Source organism: Amphimedon queenslandica, unplaced genomic scaffold (genome assembly GCF_000090795.2).
Source record: "Amphimedon queenslandica unplaced genomic scaffold, v1.1 AMPQUscaffold_13483, whole genome shotgun sequence".
NCBI lineage: Eukaryota > Metazoa > Porifera > Demospongiae > Haplosclerida > Niphatidae > Amphimedon > Amphimedon queenslandica.
In genome coordinates, this window is record NW_003546281.1 from 310,620 (window position 1) to 322,131 (window position 11,512).

Genomic DNA, 11,512 nt, shown 5'->3' on the forward strand with positions numbered 1-11,512 from the left:
GTGGATCCGTCCAAAAATCAATTTCGTGGCTTTTATTTTCGTGGTTTTCTACAATTCGGCCATCTTAAACCGTATAAAATCGATTTTCGCAGATTTTATTTTCGTGGGTTTCGAAAAAAACGCGAAATCCACGAAAATTTTGGGCCACGAAAATTTTCCGCTATACGGTAGTTTGTAATCATTTCTGGGATGAGCAAGGTGCTAGTGTTGTCTGTAACATGTTAGGATATTCTTCTTATGGTGAGTGGATTTTTAATCTTCTGAAGATTATAATGAGCATACAGTAGGTGAATAATGAATGTGTTTTTGAACAGCAATTATGTTTAAAACAGCAATGAAATTAATGTCAATTAGATTTTAAGAACTCTTAGAACTGTAATTGTATTTGGGTATGACCCCTTGCCCCTCCTATTCCTCCACCTATGAATTGGTATAACATGTACTACTTTGACAAAATTAGGCCAAAGTCCCTGTACCATGATCTTTGGTTTTTTAGATGCATGTAAGTCTGCCTAAAGATTGGTTTACAATATGATGTTAGGCCAGCGTGCCATCAAATTTTAATCCAAAGCATGGGCGATTTGACCTTTTGATGCATGCTTTCTGCTAGACTAGAACCAGATTCTATTCAAGCATCAACTTAATGTCAGGAATATCGTGATATTGTAAACCAGCCTTAAGTTAGGAATTGTGGGTTCAAATTTAACTCTTGAGTTTTTACTGAGACATGTAGGCCCTTATTTGAAGAAATATTAAACGATTTTCTTTTGTAGGTGGATCAAGATATTCATCCCATTTTCTTCATTCATTTAATGAAGTATTACTGGTTACTGATGTATCCTGTTCTCCAACTAATGAAAGGATTCAAGATTGTTTAATTACTACACGCCACCTTCATCCTGTGGTGTCTTGAATGTTTTAATTGTTAGATGTCAAAGTAAGTTAGAAATTTTGAAACTTTAGCAATTGAGACAGCCTTAGAAGATTGTATTTATTACCAAGAGTACCAAGCTTAATATCACTTGTACTTGTACTTGTATGCATTTTAGATTCTACAGTACAGTACAGTGCTGTTCATGTCTAAATGCCCCTGTTATGGAAGCATGCAGCACTAGCTACATGTATGTCACTTGGCATGATAAAGACCACATGTACATGTATAGGAGTCATTGAGAATCAGATAATGACTATTTTGTAAAAATTATTTGGTAGTTGTGAGTGAAGTTATGTATTACCTTACATTTGACAATGCCCAATTACCGTCTGTAACACATATACATGTACGATATACATTCTCACACTATGCAGTTTCATCATGCTGTATATTGCCCTCTCAGTATTATGTGCAGTCATGACCACATGTATAGTCGGTTTCATTTGTAGCAAATGAATGTTTTTGTCGTTACAACGTCATGTATAGCCCCACCCAACTATAATGTGCATTGTCTGTTTTTCTTTGAGCGTTTCTTTTCCTTTAACTTACTTTATTATCTATATTATACCTCTACTGTGGCTACTGCTACCTCCATCTGTCTTTTGGTACATATTTTAGCTGGTATAGAGCTCAGGATATGGGTGAATCAACGAGTGTATTTGCAATGAAGAGCAACAATGATTGAGAAGGCTGTGAAGTCATGTAGCAGAACTGTCCTCAACAAAAGGCTCCTAGTTGAATAATAGTAGGTCTAGAGAACTTGATATGTTTTGTTTTATATTTAAAATAAAGACGAGTAAATACAACAAGATTCAAAAGATATTAAGTGATGCATACCTTTCATTTCAAGTGAAAAAACCATTTATAATCTTCCAGAGTAACTGAAAATTTTTTTGATAAACTCATTGCCAAATTTCAAAATGCTATCATTTGTAAGGAAAAAGCTATAAGGGGTGATGGTGGTTTTTCTCAACTAAAATTGACTATAGATTCATTTGCTATACTTTTACACAGTAATGTGTACATGTATGTTATGCAAACAATACTCTCAATCTCATGCATCCTGTATGGTCATAACATTATTGGACAATGCTCTATTGTGAGTAGTCATGAGGGCATGCATTCATTTACTATACTGTACGTGTATGTTATGCAAACAATACTCTCAATCTCACGCATGCTGTATGGTCATAACATTATTGGACAATGCTCTATTGTGAGCAGTCATGAGGGCATGCTATACTGTATTTTATATACATGTAGATTAAGGCCTCATTTACTCTAATAAACAAGGCTGTTTTTATTATGTGCATTCATTAGCAATATCCAGCAGCTGCATTATTTATCATTATTTTGTTTATCTGTTTTGGTATTGCTTTTTGTCCTTTTGAGTTTTAGTGCATATGAAACTCATATCCACCAAAATTACAAATGTACATGTAGTTATGTCAACCAAGTATTACCAAGTGCAATGCACTCCTGTATTTACTTGCTGATAATTGTAAATTCACTATGACATGACTGAAGTACTTGTATTGAAACTTCCATTCTGTATGCACTGTAATAAATGTTGTATGTACTCCAACCTTCTGTTGATGTAATAGTATAATAAGCAGTGACGCAATGCAGTCTTGTTAATATAAGAGCAGGGGTTTGATCAGTTGATATTCCTTGCCCCTCTCTTCAAATCTTCATACAGTGACATGGCATTCATTTTGAGAGGTATCGATAGTTCAACCGCATAACTTGCAAGTTAACTATCAAATATAAAGTTATGCATGCTTTTGATATGAATTTGTTATTGACAATACTAGGTTTGTTATGATGTATGTCTAAAAGACTGGCCTCCTGGCCTGGCTACTTTTGCTTTCAGTTTTGCATAGCCAGACTCCTCCCTCATACACATGTAGATCTACACACGTATGCCTCCCTTTCTTGACCTTTGTCAAAAGGGAGAGAAGTCTACTTTCCCTATAGATACTACATGCTAGCATTGTTAGTGCAATAAACTTGAGTTTGTTTTACCAACATAGTGGTGAAGTACTCTGCTGTAGTTGTACTGTTTGACAACACATAATACAACTTATACATAGTGCATTAGGTCTTTTGTCTTGTCTCTCTTGAGAACAATAAGTGAATCAGAAGAACATGTTTCCTTCCTCTTTCCTCCTCTTACTGTATAAAAGTAATGAGACCATTTGCAGTAGACAGGACTAGTGAGGAAAAAACCTTTTCAGTGTAAAAGAGACAAGATGTTTACAATTTCAGCTATTGATCCAGCCCTAATCATACTGGTCAATATATATGCTGATCAATTTAGTGACAGGCAAGATACCAGTGTCTATAATAATGGTGTGATGCAGGTCAGTGTATTCGTTTCAGTCAACTACAATGGAGAGGCAAGTGATGACGAGATAATAAAATACGTGCAAAATAAAGTTGTTATATATTCGTTGAATTATGGAGAAAATGTTCAATGGCAAAAATCTACAATTGATAATGGTTTTCTTCATGATACAGAACATGATGCGAACGAAAGCCCATCAATACCTCCTAAAAAATCAGATATAAGAGCTGTCTTGTATTTCACTGTACCAGGCGGTACTGCTGAAGGAGAGCACAAGTGGATTGCTAAGCTGGATGGCCAGCAGACCAGTACCAAAACAGCACTAACTATTACCGTTGAACCGTTCGAAATTTCTGCAGGAAATTTAGAGCTTGTAAAAAAAGTAACAGTGAATTGTGCTGTATTGTATGTACTGAAGTACAAGAAAGGTGTGTTCCCAATAGCACAAAAATTGAGGAATTGTATTGATTTCAAAGGAATGAAGTTCAGTGGAACTGGTGCTAATTCATGGGTCTCAATGGTAATGTCAAACAAAGGTTATAAGTTGGGGGCTTTTGTTGAATACAGAGAAACAAGTAACATACAAATAGGTAAGGCTTTCCATGAATATTCACAAGATGAATTGGTAATAAAGGGCTCTGGTTTTGATCTTTGTCAACAAAGCTACGCTGCCGAAATCTTTTCCTTGTGTATAGATGATACCTTGGCCTTGGATCCTGCAGATGTTGATGCCGCCTGGAATGAAGGAGTAGTTATGCTACAGGTGCGTGAGGATGGTCTAGGTATTTGGTGTATGATACATCTTGATGTTGAAGAAAATGATTTTGTATTTCAAGACACCTTTGGTGGCAGGGTGGAGGTCAACATTAACTGGGATGCAGGTGACTCGTGGGGAATTTGGACCATTAGGTCGGCTAAAGTTGTATATCCTTAAAGATAACATTGGCTGGAGGTCATAAACCTAACTACATGAATCATTAACTTAATTTGATTTTAGGCCTTTTGTTTACTAATATTTTGCTACATGAGTTGATAATTTAATATGATTTAGGCCTTTTTCTTTAATAATTAAAATTATAAATTTTATTTGATTTGACTGCTTTTGCTATTATGTAAATATATTACTTGTGCTATGTATTAGCAAATAGCAATGCAGCTGTATAGTTGCATGTGCTGAAAAAACCTCAATTCAATCTGTTGACTTCACTTGATTTGTGTGATGATCCTTGATGTATGAAGTTTTTACTTCAATCACTTCATATTGCAAAATTGCACATAATGATGTGAATCAGATGAGAAAAGAATAGCAGACATTCTTGTTCTCACATGTACACACCAAATATCACCAGTTTAGCCAATTTTGAGCTGGCAGAGCAGAATCGTGGCTTTTGTATCTATTCAAGGACTACTCAAGATTTAATTAAATGCACATGATTGACTACCATGACATAGGAATTTGTGGATAATGTGAGTGATAAGTGTGTAATAGTTTTTATTGAAAACACTGATCAACCAAAGTCCAAAGTGATAGAGAGGAATAATAAATGTGTGCGTGCGTAAAAGAACCAGAAAATGCATGAAACAAAATCAGCTATATACAAACATGCATATGATTAAATAATTGTGGTTACAATTAATGAATGACATTATATTACAATAATGTGACATAGTGAAATTGACTCCTAACTCTCTCTCTCTTTTCTTATGAAGTTTTTAAAAAACCGTCTGTATTATCTCTTAAGTGTAAAAGTAATCTTTTTTCTCATAAAAGTTCAAAATCAACGTCGAATCTACGTTACAAAAATGAATGTTAATTAATGCATGCACACCAATCATGATTAACTAAACAAATGTAAGACATGAAGGGAGTGAGCGGCTACAAATAACTGAGACATCAATTATCAGTTTAAAAATATTGTCATATTATTATTTTTTGTAGAATTTAATATTAATGTGTACTTAATGATGTCTTCATATTAGAAAAACATGATCAAATTCAACAAAATCAAATGAATGTGTACAAAATTTGCGTTTCATTATTCATTGACGTCTTTATCTTTTTTAATGTACAGGAGCGACAGTATTTTCTAAAAGTTATTTTGGACATAAATCATCAAGCACTTATACACTGAGTAATGTGTACTGTTGTGTGATAACAACTTCACTGTTGGACAGCTATAATTCTCTCTCATCTTTTATGTTTTGTGGAGCTGAAAGCATGGGCGGTATAGCTAGGTATCTACTATTTTGTAAGTATTCGTGTTATACTTGCATGTAACATAGATTGATGTGATTCTGGTAATACATGCAAAGCTGAGTGGTTCTGATACTGAATCTCTGGTTGTGTTAAAGTTGGTATAGAATCAGTTTGGACATCACTCTGTGGCCAGAGCTGGGATTTGAAGGATGCACAAGTAGGTTGTAGAGATTTAGGATACTATCCCTTTGGTGCAGTGCCAACATAATATGGTTGCTAAATGAGGGACAATACTGTATCAACTGTACTGGCTATGAGAAAGCTTTAATGAACTGCTTACACAGTAATCCAGTACTCTCATAATGATGCTGGGCTTATTTGCCAACGTAAGAAATATGGAAATATTTGAAATGAATATGGTTGATTGATATAAATGATGTACAAAATCTAATTCAGTAATTGTTCTAATGGTGCAGTAAGACTTGTTGATGGTAGTGGACCTCATGAAGGAAGACTTGAAGTGTGTATCAATGAAGCATGTGGCACTGTCTGTTCTAATGGCTGGAATAACACTGAGACTAATATTGTCTGTCATCAATTAGGATACCTACCAAAATTATAGTTATTATTACTCACTACTTAAACACTATTATAGAAGAAGGTAAAAAAGCTTTGATTGGTCTTCCTATATTATTGTCTAGTCTTCAGTGTGTAGGGACTGAGAACTCACTATTAGAGTGCCATCAACAAGCCTGTTGCTGTGTTGAGTACTCACAGCTTTGATGGTGGCAATGTATGTGAAAGTAAGACTGCATGTACAATTGTACATTACTTATTTTACTATCATTTCTTAACAGCTCCTGGTATAAATGGTACTGTTAGACTTGGTGATGGAGCAGTACTAAGAGGAAGAGTAGAATTTGCTACAATCATTCATGGGTTACTATCTATTCTCATAGCTGCATGGACAGCAAAAGAAGTTACTGTCATATGCTCTCAATTAGGATATTCAAATTATGATACAGCAGAATTGAGATACATTATACGGTATACATGTATGTTGTATAAAATGAAACTCAATTTTTTTTATAAGTTCTATTGCATTTATTAATGATGAGTGGTCTATGCATGGGCATTCATACAATCTTAATTTTACTGGCACTGCGACTTCAAAAAGGACTGTCCGTTTACTACCCTACAATGGAAGAAACTGTGATCAGACAGAGCAATGATGCTTCTGTTTTTTGCATGTGTAAGTTTGTCTACCAAATTTGATAATCAATAAAGCAGCTGGCTTCATTTAGAGGCTACACTGGGGCTGATGGGCAATGTTTGAGGATCCTATACATTAATTTGTGAAAAAAGTTATAATTATGAGCAAACTAAATGCTTCATAACTACATGTAACAGCTATTTACAAAATTTATCTCTAATGTTAGTAGCAATATGATGTCTTCCTTCTTTATCCAGTGCTGTAGCTAATGATGACCAACTGGGACCTCCTTTCTCTTTCACTTTATCTTCTCTCTTTAACCAGGCAGACATACACTGTCTGAAGCACTTCTTAGAGTCTCCATTATTATCTTCATTGATGTCTTCTAGTGTAGGCTGATAGAGTCCTAGCTGAAGGCCAAGATCATGCCATATATGGCATGGTAAATGGTTGAGTATTGTTAGCTCTTCAATGACACTATCAAGATCTCTAATATCTATAAAAATAATAATGTCACTAATAGTTGACTCTGCCACAAGTGGGCGAAATGTGATAGTACATATATTATAACATACTAATATTTATGTTAGTGACTATTTCCTCAGCTACTTCAATCAATTCCTATAATAATAATAATAATAATAATAATAATAATAAGAAGAAGAAGAAGAAGAAGAAGAAGAAGAAGAAGAATGAGGATGGAGCAGGGATCAGCCCTTATACTACTGAGTATTATATACTGACTATCAAAGTATTACTGACTATCACATTAATTCTTTAGTTTTCTAAAAAAAATTCTTTCCTTTTATTATGTAATAACTTCATCTGTTGTTTTTATTTGTTGTGTCTGTTTTATAATAATAATAATAATAATAATAATAATAATAATAATATGTGGCTCTGGAGAACCCCTTTCCTCTTGTGAGGTGGATGGGTCCATCTAACTGCTTGTCTTCATTGTGTCCCTTATTTTGTTTCCTTTTTTTCAGTACTGTTTTTCTATCAGGTTCTCCCTCTTCTTCATGTATATTTTCTCCTCATTTTGTTGGCTTGTTGTCCTTTTCTCTTGTACATGTATTATTTAGTCATGTGCATGTTCATCAAATTCAATGCTACAATATGTGAGTACATGTATATGCATACACATGCAACAAATGTTGCATATAGTGTATATGTATGTAGTAAAAGCCACACAATTGCAACCCACAATTAAGTAATTGGATAAACATATGACCTTTTATAGTGTTTCTATTTATGTATCAAACAGTTTGTATGTGTAAGATCTTACCTTAATATCACGTCCTCCTAATAGTGACAGATTACTAACATCTGATAATGATTCATCAGGTAGGATCTCCATTAATTCTTTATGTCCTGTATCGCTCACAAGAAATGGCCTTCCTTCATTAGTTGCTGATAGTATATCCAAAACTTCATAAACCATCCTTTCTCTTGGTGTATTCACAGGATAGGCTAGTTCTTTAGGATCAATAACTAACTCTTTTACCTCTAGACTGGGGCAGGACTCTTTATAAACACTCATTACCTCTCCTAATACGTTTCTTCTTAAAGACACCATGTTGTCAGGGGCGTAGCTGAGGTAGGGCCAGAGGGGGCCTGGGCCCTACCATCAAAGTAGCCTTATAATTATATTCATTGAAATTATAACCCAAAAGATTATATTCATTGTTCTTACAATAACAAAAGGGGGTGGCTGATAACCACAGCTCTTTTTAAAGCTATATACAATGATAATTTCACTCTGATTTCGCTCAGCTTGCAGGAAAATGCTTCCATTTTGTTACGTAAAAGGGGTGTGGCCAAAATTGCGGCGCGCTTCGCGCGCCATTTTGCTTCCCTGCCCTGCCATCACCCAAGGTCCAGCTACGCCCCTGCATGTTGTCACTGTAACCTTTCTCACAGGACATCATTACCAGGGGCGGATCTAGGATTGCATTTTTGGATGGGCCTTGATGATTTGGGTGTGGTAATTAGTGGGTGTGGCCAACAATGCCTGCAATCAAACTCAAAATTTTGAAGATTAATGCTGTTAAAATGAGCTCCTTTGTGGTTTACAAATTGTTTGCATAGTCATGCTTCACAGTTTACATAGTTATCCACATGAAAAAGTTAATTTTAAATTACTGAACAAANATTTTTGGGTGGGCCTGGCCCACCCTGGCCCACCCCTAGATCCGCCCCTGATCATTACTAGTACACACTGGCTCTCATCCACAATCTCTACCAGTGATCCTACACCATAACCATCAAACCAGTGAAGACCATTACTCCAAAATCTACATTTACGGTTTAATTTTTCAGCTAATTCTCTGTTCCCTTTTGATAGTGAAAACTTAAAAGCGAAATGTAATGAGAGAACATGGAAGTATCGAGGAGGAAAGAAATCATATTCTCTAGTACACTGTAAACACCAGCCAAACTGGTATACTTGACTAGTCAATTCTTTCGGTCTATCGCTAGTTAAAAGACATGGAAAGAACAACAATCTATCACCTCTTCTTTGAGTCTCTGAGGCACTGTCTCCTGTCTCCTCTCTAGCTCCTGCTAATAAGTTTGTCATTCTTAGGAATGATGGATTCAATTCTTGACAAAGTTCCATGTTCTGCAGGAAACAGATCAACATGTCAGGATCATATTCAGGGAAGAGTCTAGTCAGACCAGACACACTAACAACACCAGTATTGCTAGCAATGTCAACGTGTTCTTTGAATGTCTTTGGAGCAAAAAGAATCCCGTCCACCTCAGTTAGTAGTATACCCTTATTCACAACAACCCATACCTTGTCTTCACTTTTAAGAACACTGATCAAACCAGTTGAGTGCAATGAATAAAGAAGCTCTAGTCAGTAATTTCATCCCTGTGATCTGGTAAAACATAATTATTACTGTCTTTAGATGCTAATGTAATGTCAGATAAAATCAAAATATTCTCTTTCCTTTCCACCAGTAGTCGGTACATTTCATGATGATAAAGACTTGATTTATTCCTTCTTGTATTACGAATGGACTCACAGGCACTAGACAACTTATTAAAGAGGAAATCCACACCACTCCCACCAAGCTTACGACAATCTAAAAAGATACTATCACACCTTTCCCTTACAATAACCTCCTTTATTTCTTCTTTTCTCCTCCTTTCAATAGGATTACTTATCTCATCCACATGACTGACTATTACAGTAACATGACATTGATTAAGAGCTTTCTGTGCTTCATTCCTCACAACTGTTAGCCATTGATGAAGCTGTTTGACTGCTTCATTCTCCAATGCATTGACTATTATGAGGAACACACCACCAGAGCCTTGTAACAGATTCTCAATGACAGCACTGTGACTGGAATAGTATTCTGAATGACCAGCAAAATCATGAAGAATTATATTACCTAGTGCCCTGTGTTGTAGTTTATAAGGAATGATACCAGCAGTACAAGGCACTACCCCTCCAACATTTCTAAAGGAACCAAGAACAATAGAACCAGTAGCTGTGCCATTGATGACATGACTAAGAGTACTTTTACCAGCTCCAGGATTGCCCACAAGGAGAATGTTAATATAAGAATCAATTGGATGAAATACTTTAATGTTACCAAACTTCTTGAAGATAGCAATGATAGTATGATTAGTATCACTATCATGTCTTCCAGCTATTTGTAATGGCGTCCTCCCCTTATTGTCCTTAGCCAAAGGATCACAATTACCAGTTAACAAAAAGAATTCAATAACTTCAACACTGCCCAGATTGGCAGCACAATGAAGAGGTGTTTGCCCATCCTTATCAGTGATCATTATATTGCAACTGCATTCAATGATGAGGTATTTAACAACATCTATGTGTCTGACAGCACAGTGAAGAACAGTTTCGCCTCTATTGTTAGTAGTCGCTATATTGTAGTGATGTGCACTGATGAGGTACTTTAAGACATCAAGTAACCCTTTACTAGCTGCATCATGTAGAATAGTGTCTCCATATTTATCATGAGACATTATATCACAGTTACACACATTTATGAGGTACTTTACAACATCTATGTGTCTTACAGCATGATGAAGAACAGTCTGACCACCAGTATATTGTTTATCCATTACATGACCATCAATGTTTGCGACAATACACTTCAGAACATTAAGTAATCCTCTACTAGCTACGTAATGAAGAAAAGGAATTCTAACATACATAGTAGCGTCCTTCATTGGATGACAGCCACACTCTTTAATAAGATATTCAACTATGTCAACGTGATCGCCTTCAGCAGCTATATAAAGACAGGATTCACCATCATAGTATTTATGTGGATCAAAATGACAACTAGTGATGAGATCTTTTGTAACATCTAACCAGCCATTCTTTATAGAATAATAAAGCAAGCTGAAGCCAGGCTCCCCAAAATTATGCAAACCAGTAGTAGATCTAATTTTGTGTAAACGTAGTAACCGAACAGCTTCTTTATAATCTTCTTTAATAAATGCTTCCATACATTGCCCTTTCCCTTCCGAATGCTGACGAGATCCTTCCATCAGATTATTTGACAGATAGAGCTTGTGGCATACCCTCGATCTAACAAGGCAAGTAAGTGGCCCTGGTTTTATTATCTAGTTTCGCGTAGTCAGCCCCTCCCATCTAGAGCCAGCCCGCGCCCCCCCCCGAAGAATGGGCTTCCCTGCGCCCATAGATCTATGCTGTGCCTGAGCATAGATTATATATACGTACCGGGATAAGAAACATTCCAAACCGGATAAAGCAATCCGGGTTACTTCCGGTCACTTATCTAAACCACCCACGTGTAATTATGGCTACATTTA

General features: G+C 35.9%; 2 protein-coding genes and 1 long non-coding RNA gene across 6 annotated transcripts in view; 2 read left to right on the forward strand and 1 right to left on the reverse strand.

Moving 5' to 3' along the window:
* LOC109580659 (uncharacterized) overlaps positions 1 to 5,902 on the forward strand; it is a 6,588-nt gene extending 686 nt beyond the window's left edge. The window contains exons 1-5 of one of the 4 annotated variants that reach the window (XR_002184307.1): positions 104 to 283; positions 774 to 937; positions 1,553 to 1,679; positions 5,354 to 5,516; positions 5,565 to 5,902. Coding sequence is in view for 3 of the 4 variants with exons in the window: in XM_019994071.1 (XP_019849630.1) it covers positions 3,187 to 4,215 (1,029 nt within the window). In the remaining variant the exon portion in view is untranslated. Of the gene's footprint in view, positions 1 to 103; positions 284 to 773; positions 938 to 1,552; positions 5,167 to 5,353; positions 5,517 to 5,564 lie in introns of those variants that run through there. The other 3 variants (XM_019994071.1, XM_019994069.1, XM_019994070.1) reach the window with 3 other exon arrangements.
* A 15-nt stretch (positions 5,903 to 5,917) lies between these two features.
* LOC109580660 (uncharacterized) lies at positions 5,918 to 6,613 on the forward strand. Its single transcript, XR_002184308.1, has 3 exons — positions 5,918 to 6,139; positions 6,187 to 6,281; positions 6,336 to 6,613. It is a non-coding gene; the product is annotated as an uncharacterized LOC109580660 (long non-coding RNA).
* Positions 6,614 to 6,809: 196 nt separating this feature from the next.
* LOC109580645 (uncharacterized) lies at positions 6,810 to 9,780 on the reverse strand. The gene is made up of 5 exons (XM_019994049.1): positions 8,904 to 9,780; positions 8,590 to 8,625; positions 7,980 to 8,270; positions 7,267 to 7,312; positions 6,810 to 7,187 (listed from the first exon to the last, which is right to left on the reverse strand). Exons 1-5 carry the CDS (start codon positions 9,333 to 9,335, stop codon positions 6,889 to 6,891), a joined length of 1,104 nt encoding a protein of 367 aa, XP_019849608.1. The 5' UTR covers positions 9,336 to 9,780; the 3' UTR covers positions 6,810 to 6,888.
* Between the last annotated feature and the right edge of the window lie 1,732 nt (positions 9,781 to 11,512).

Coding starts and splice junctions, on each gene's coding strand:
- LOC109580645 (XM_019994049.1), bottom strand. CDS start 9,335: ATGTTGATCTGTTTCCTGCAGAACATGGAACTTTGTCAAGAATTGAAT. Junction 8,626..8,903: donor ATGAGAGCCAGTGTGTACTA/GTAATGATCAGG, acceptor GATCCGCCCCTG/GTAATGATGTCCTGTGAGAA. Junction 7,313..7,979: donor TAGGAGGACGTGATATTAAG/GTAAGATCTTAC, acceptor TTATTATTATAG/GAATTGATTGAAGTAGCTGA.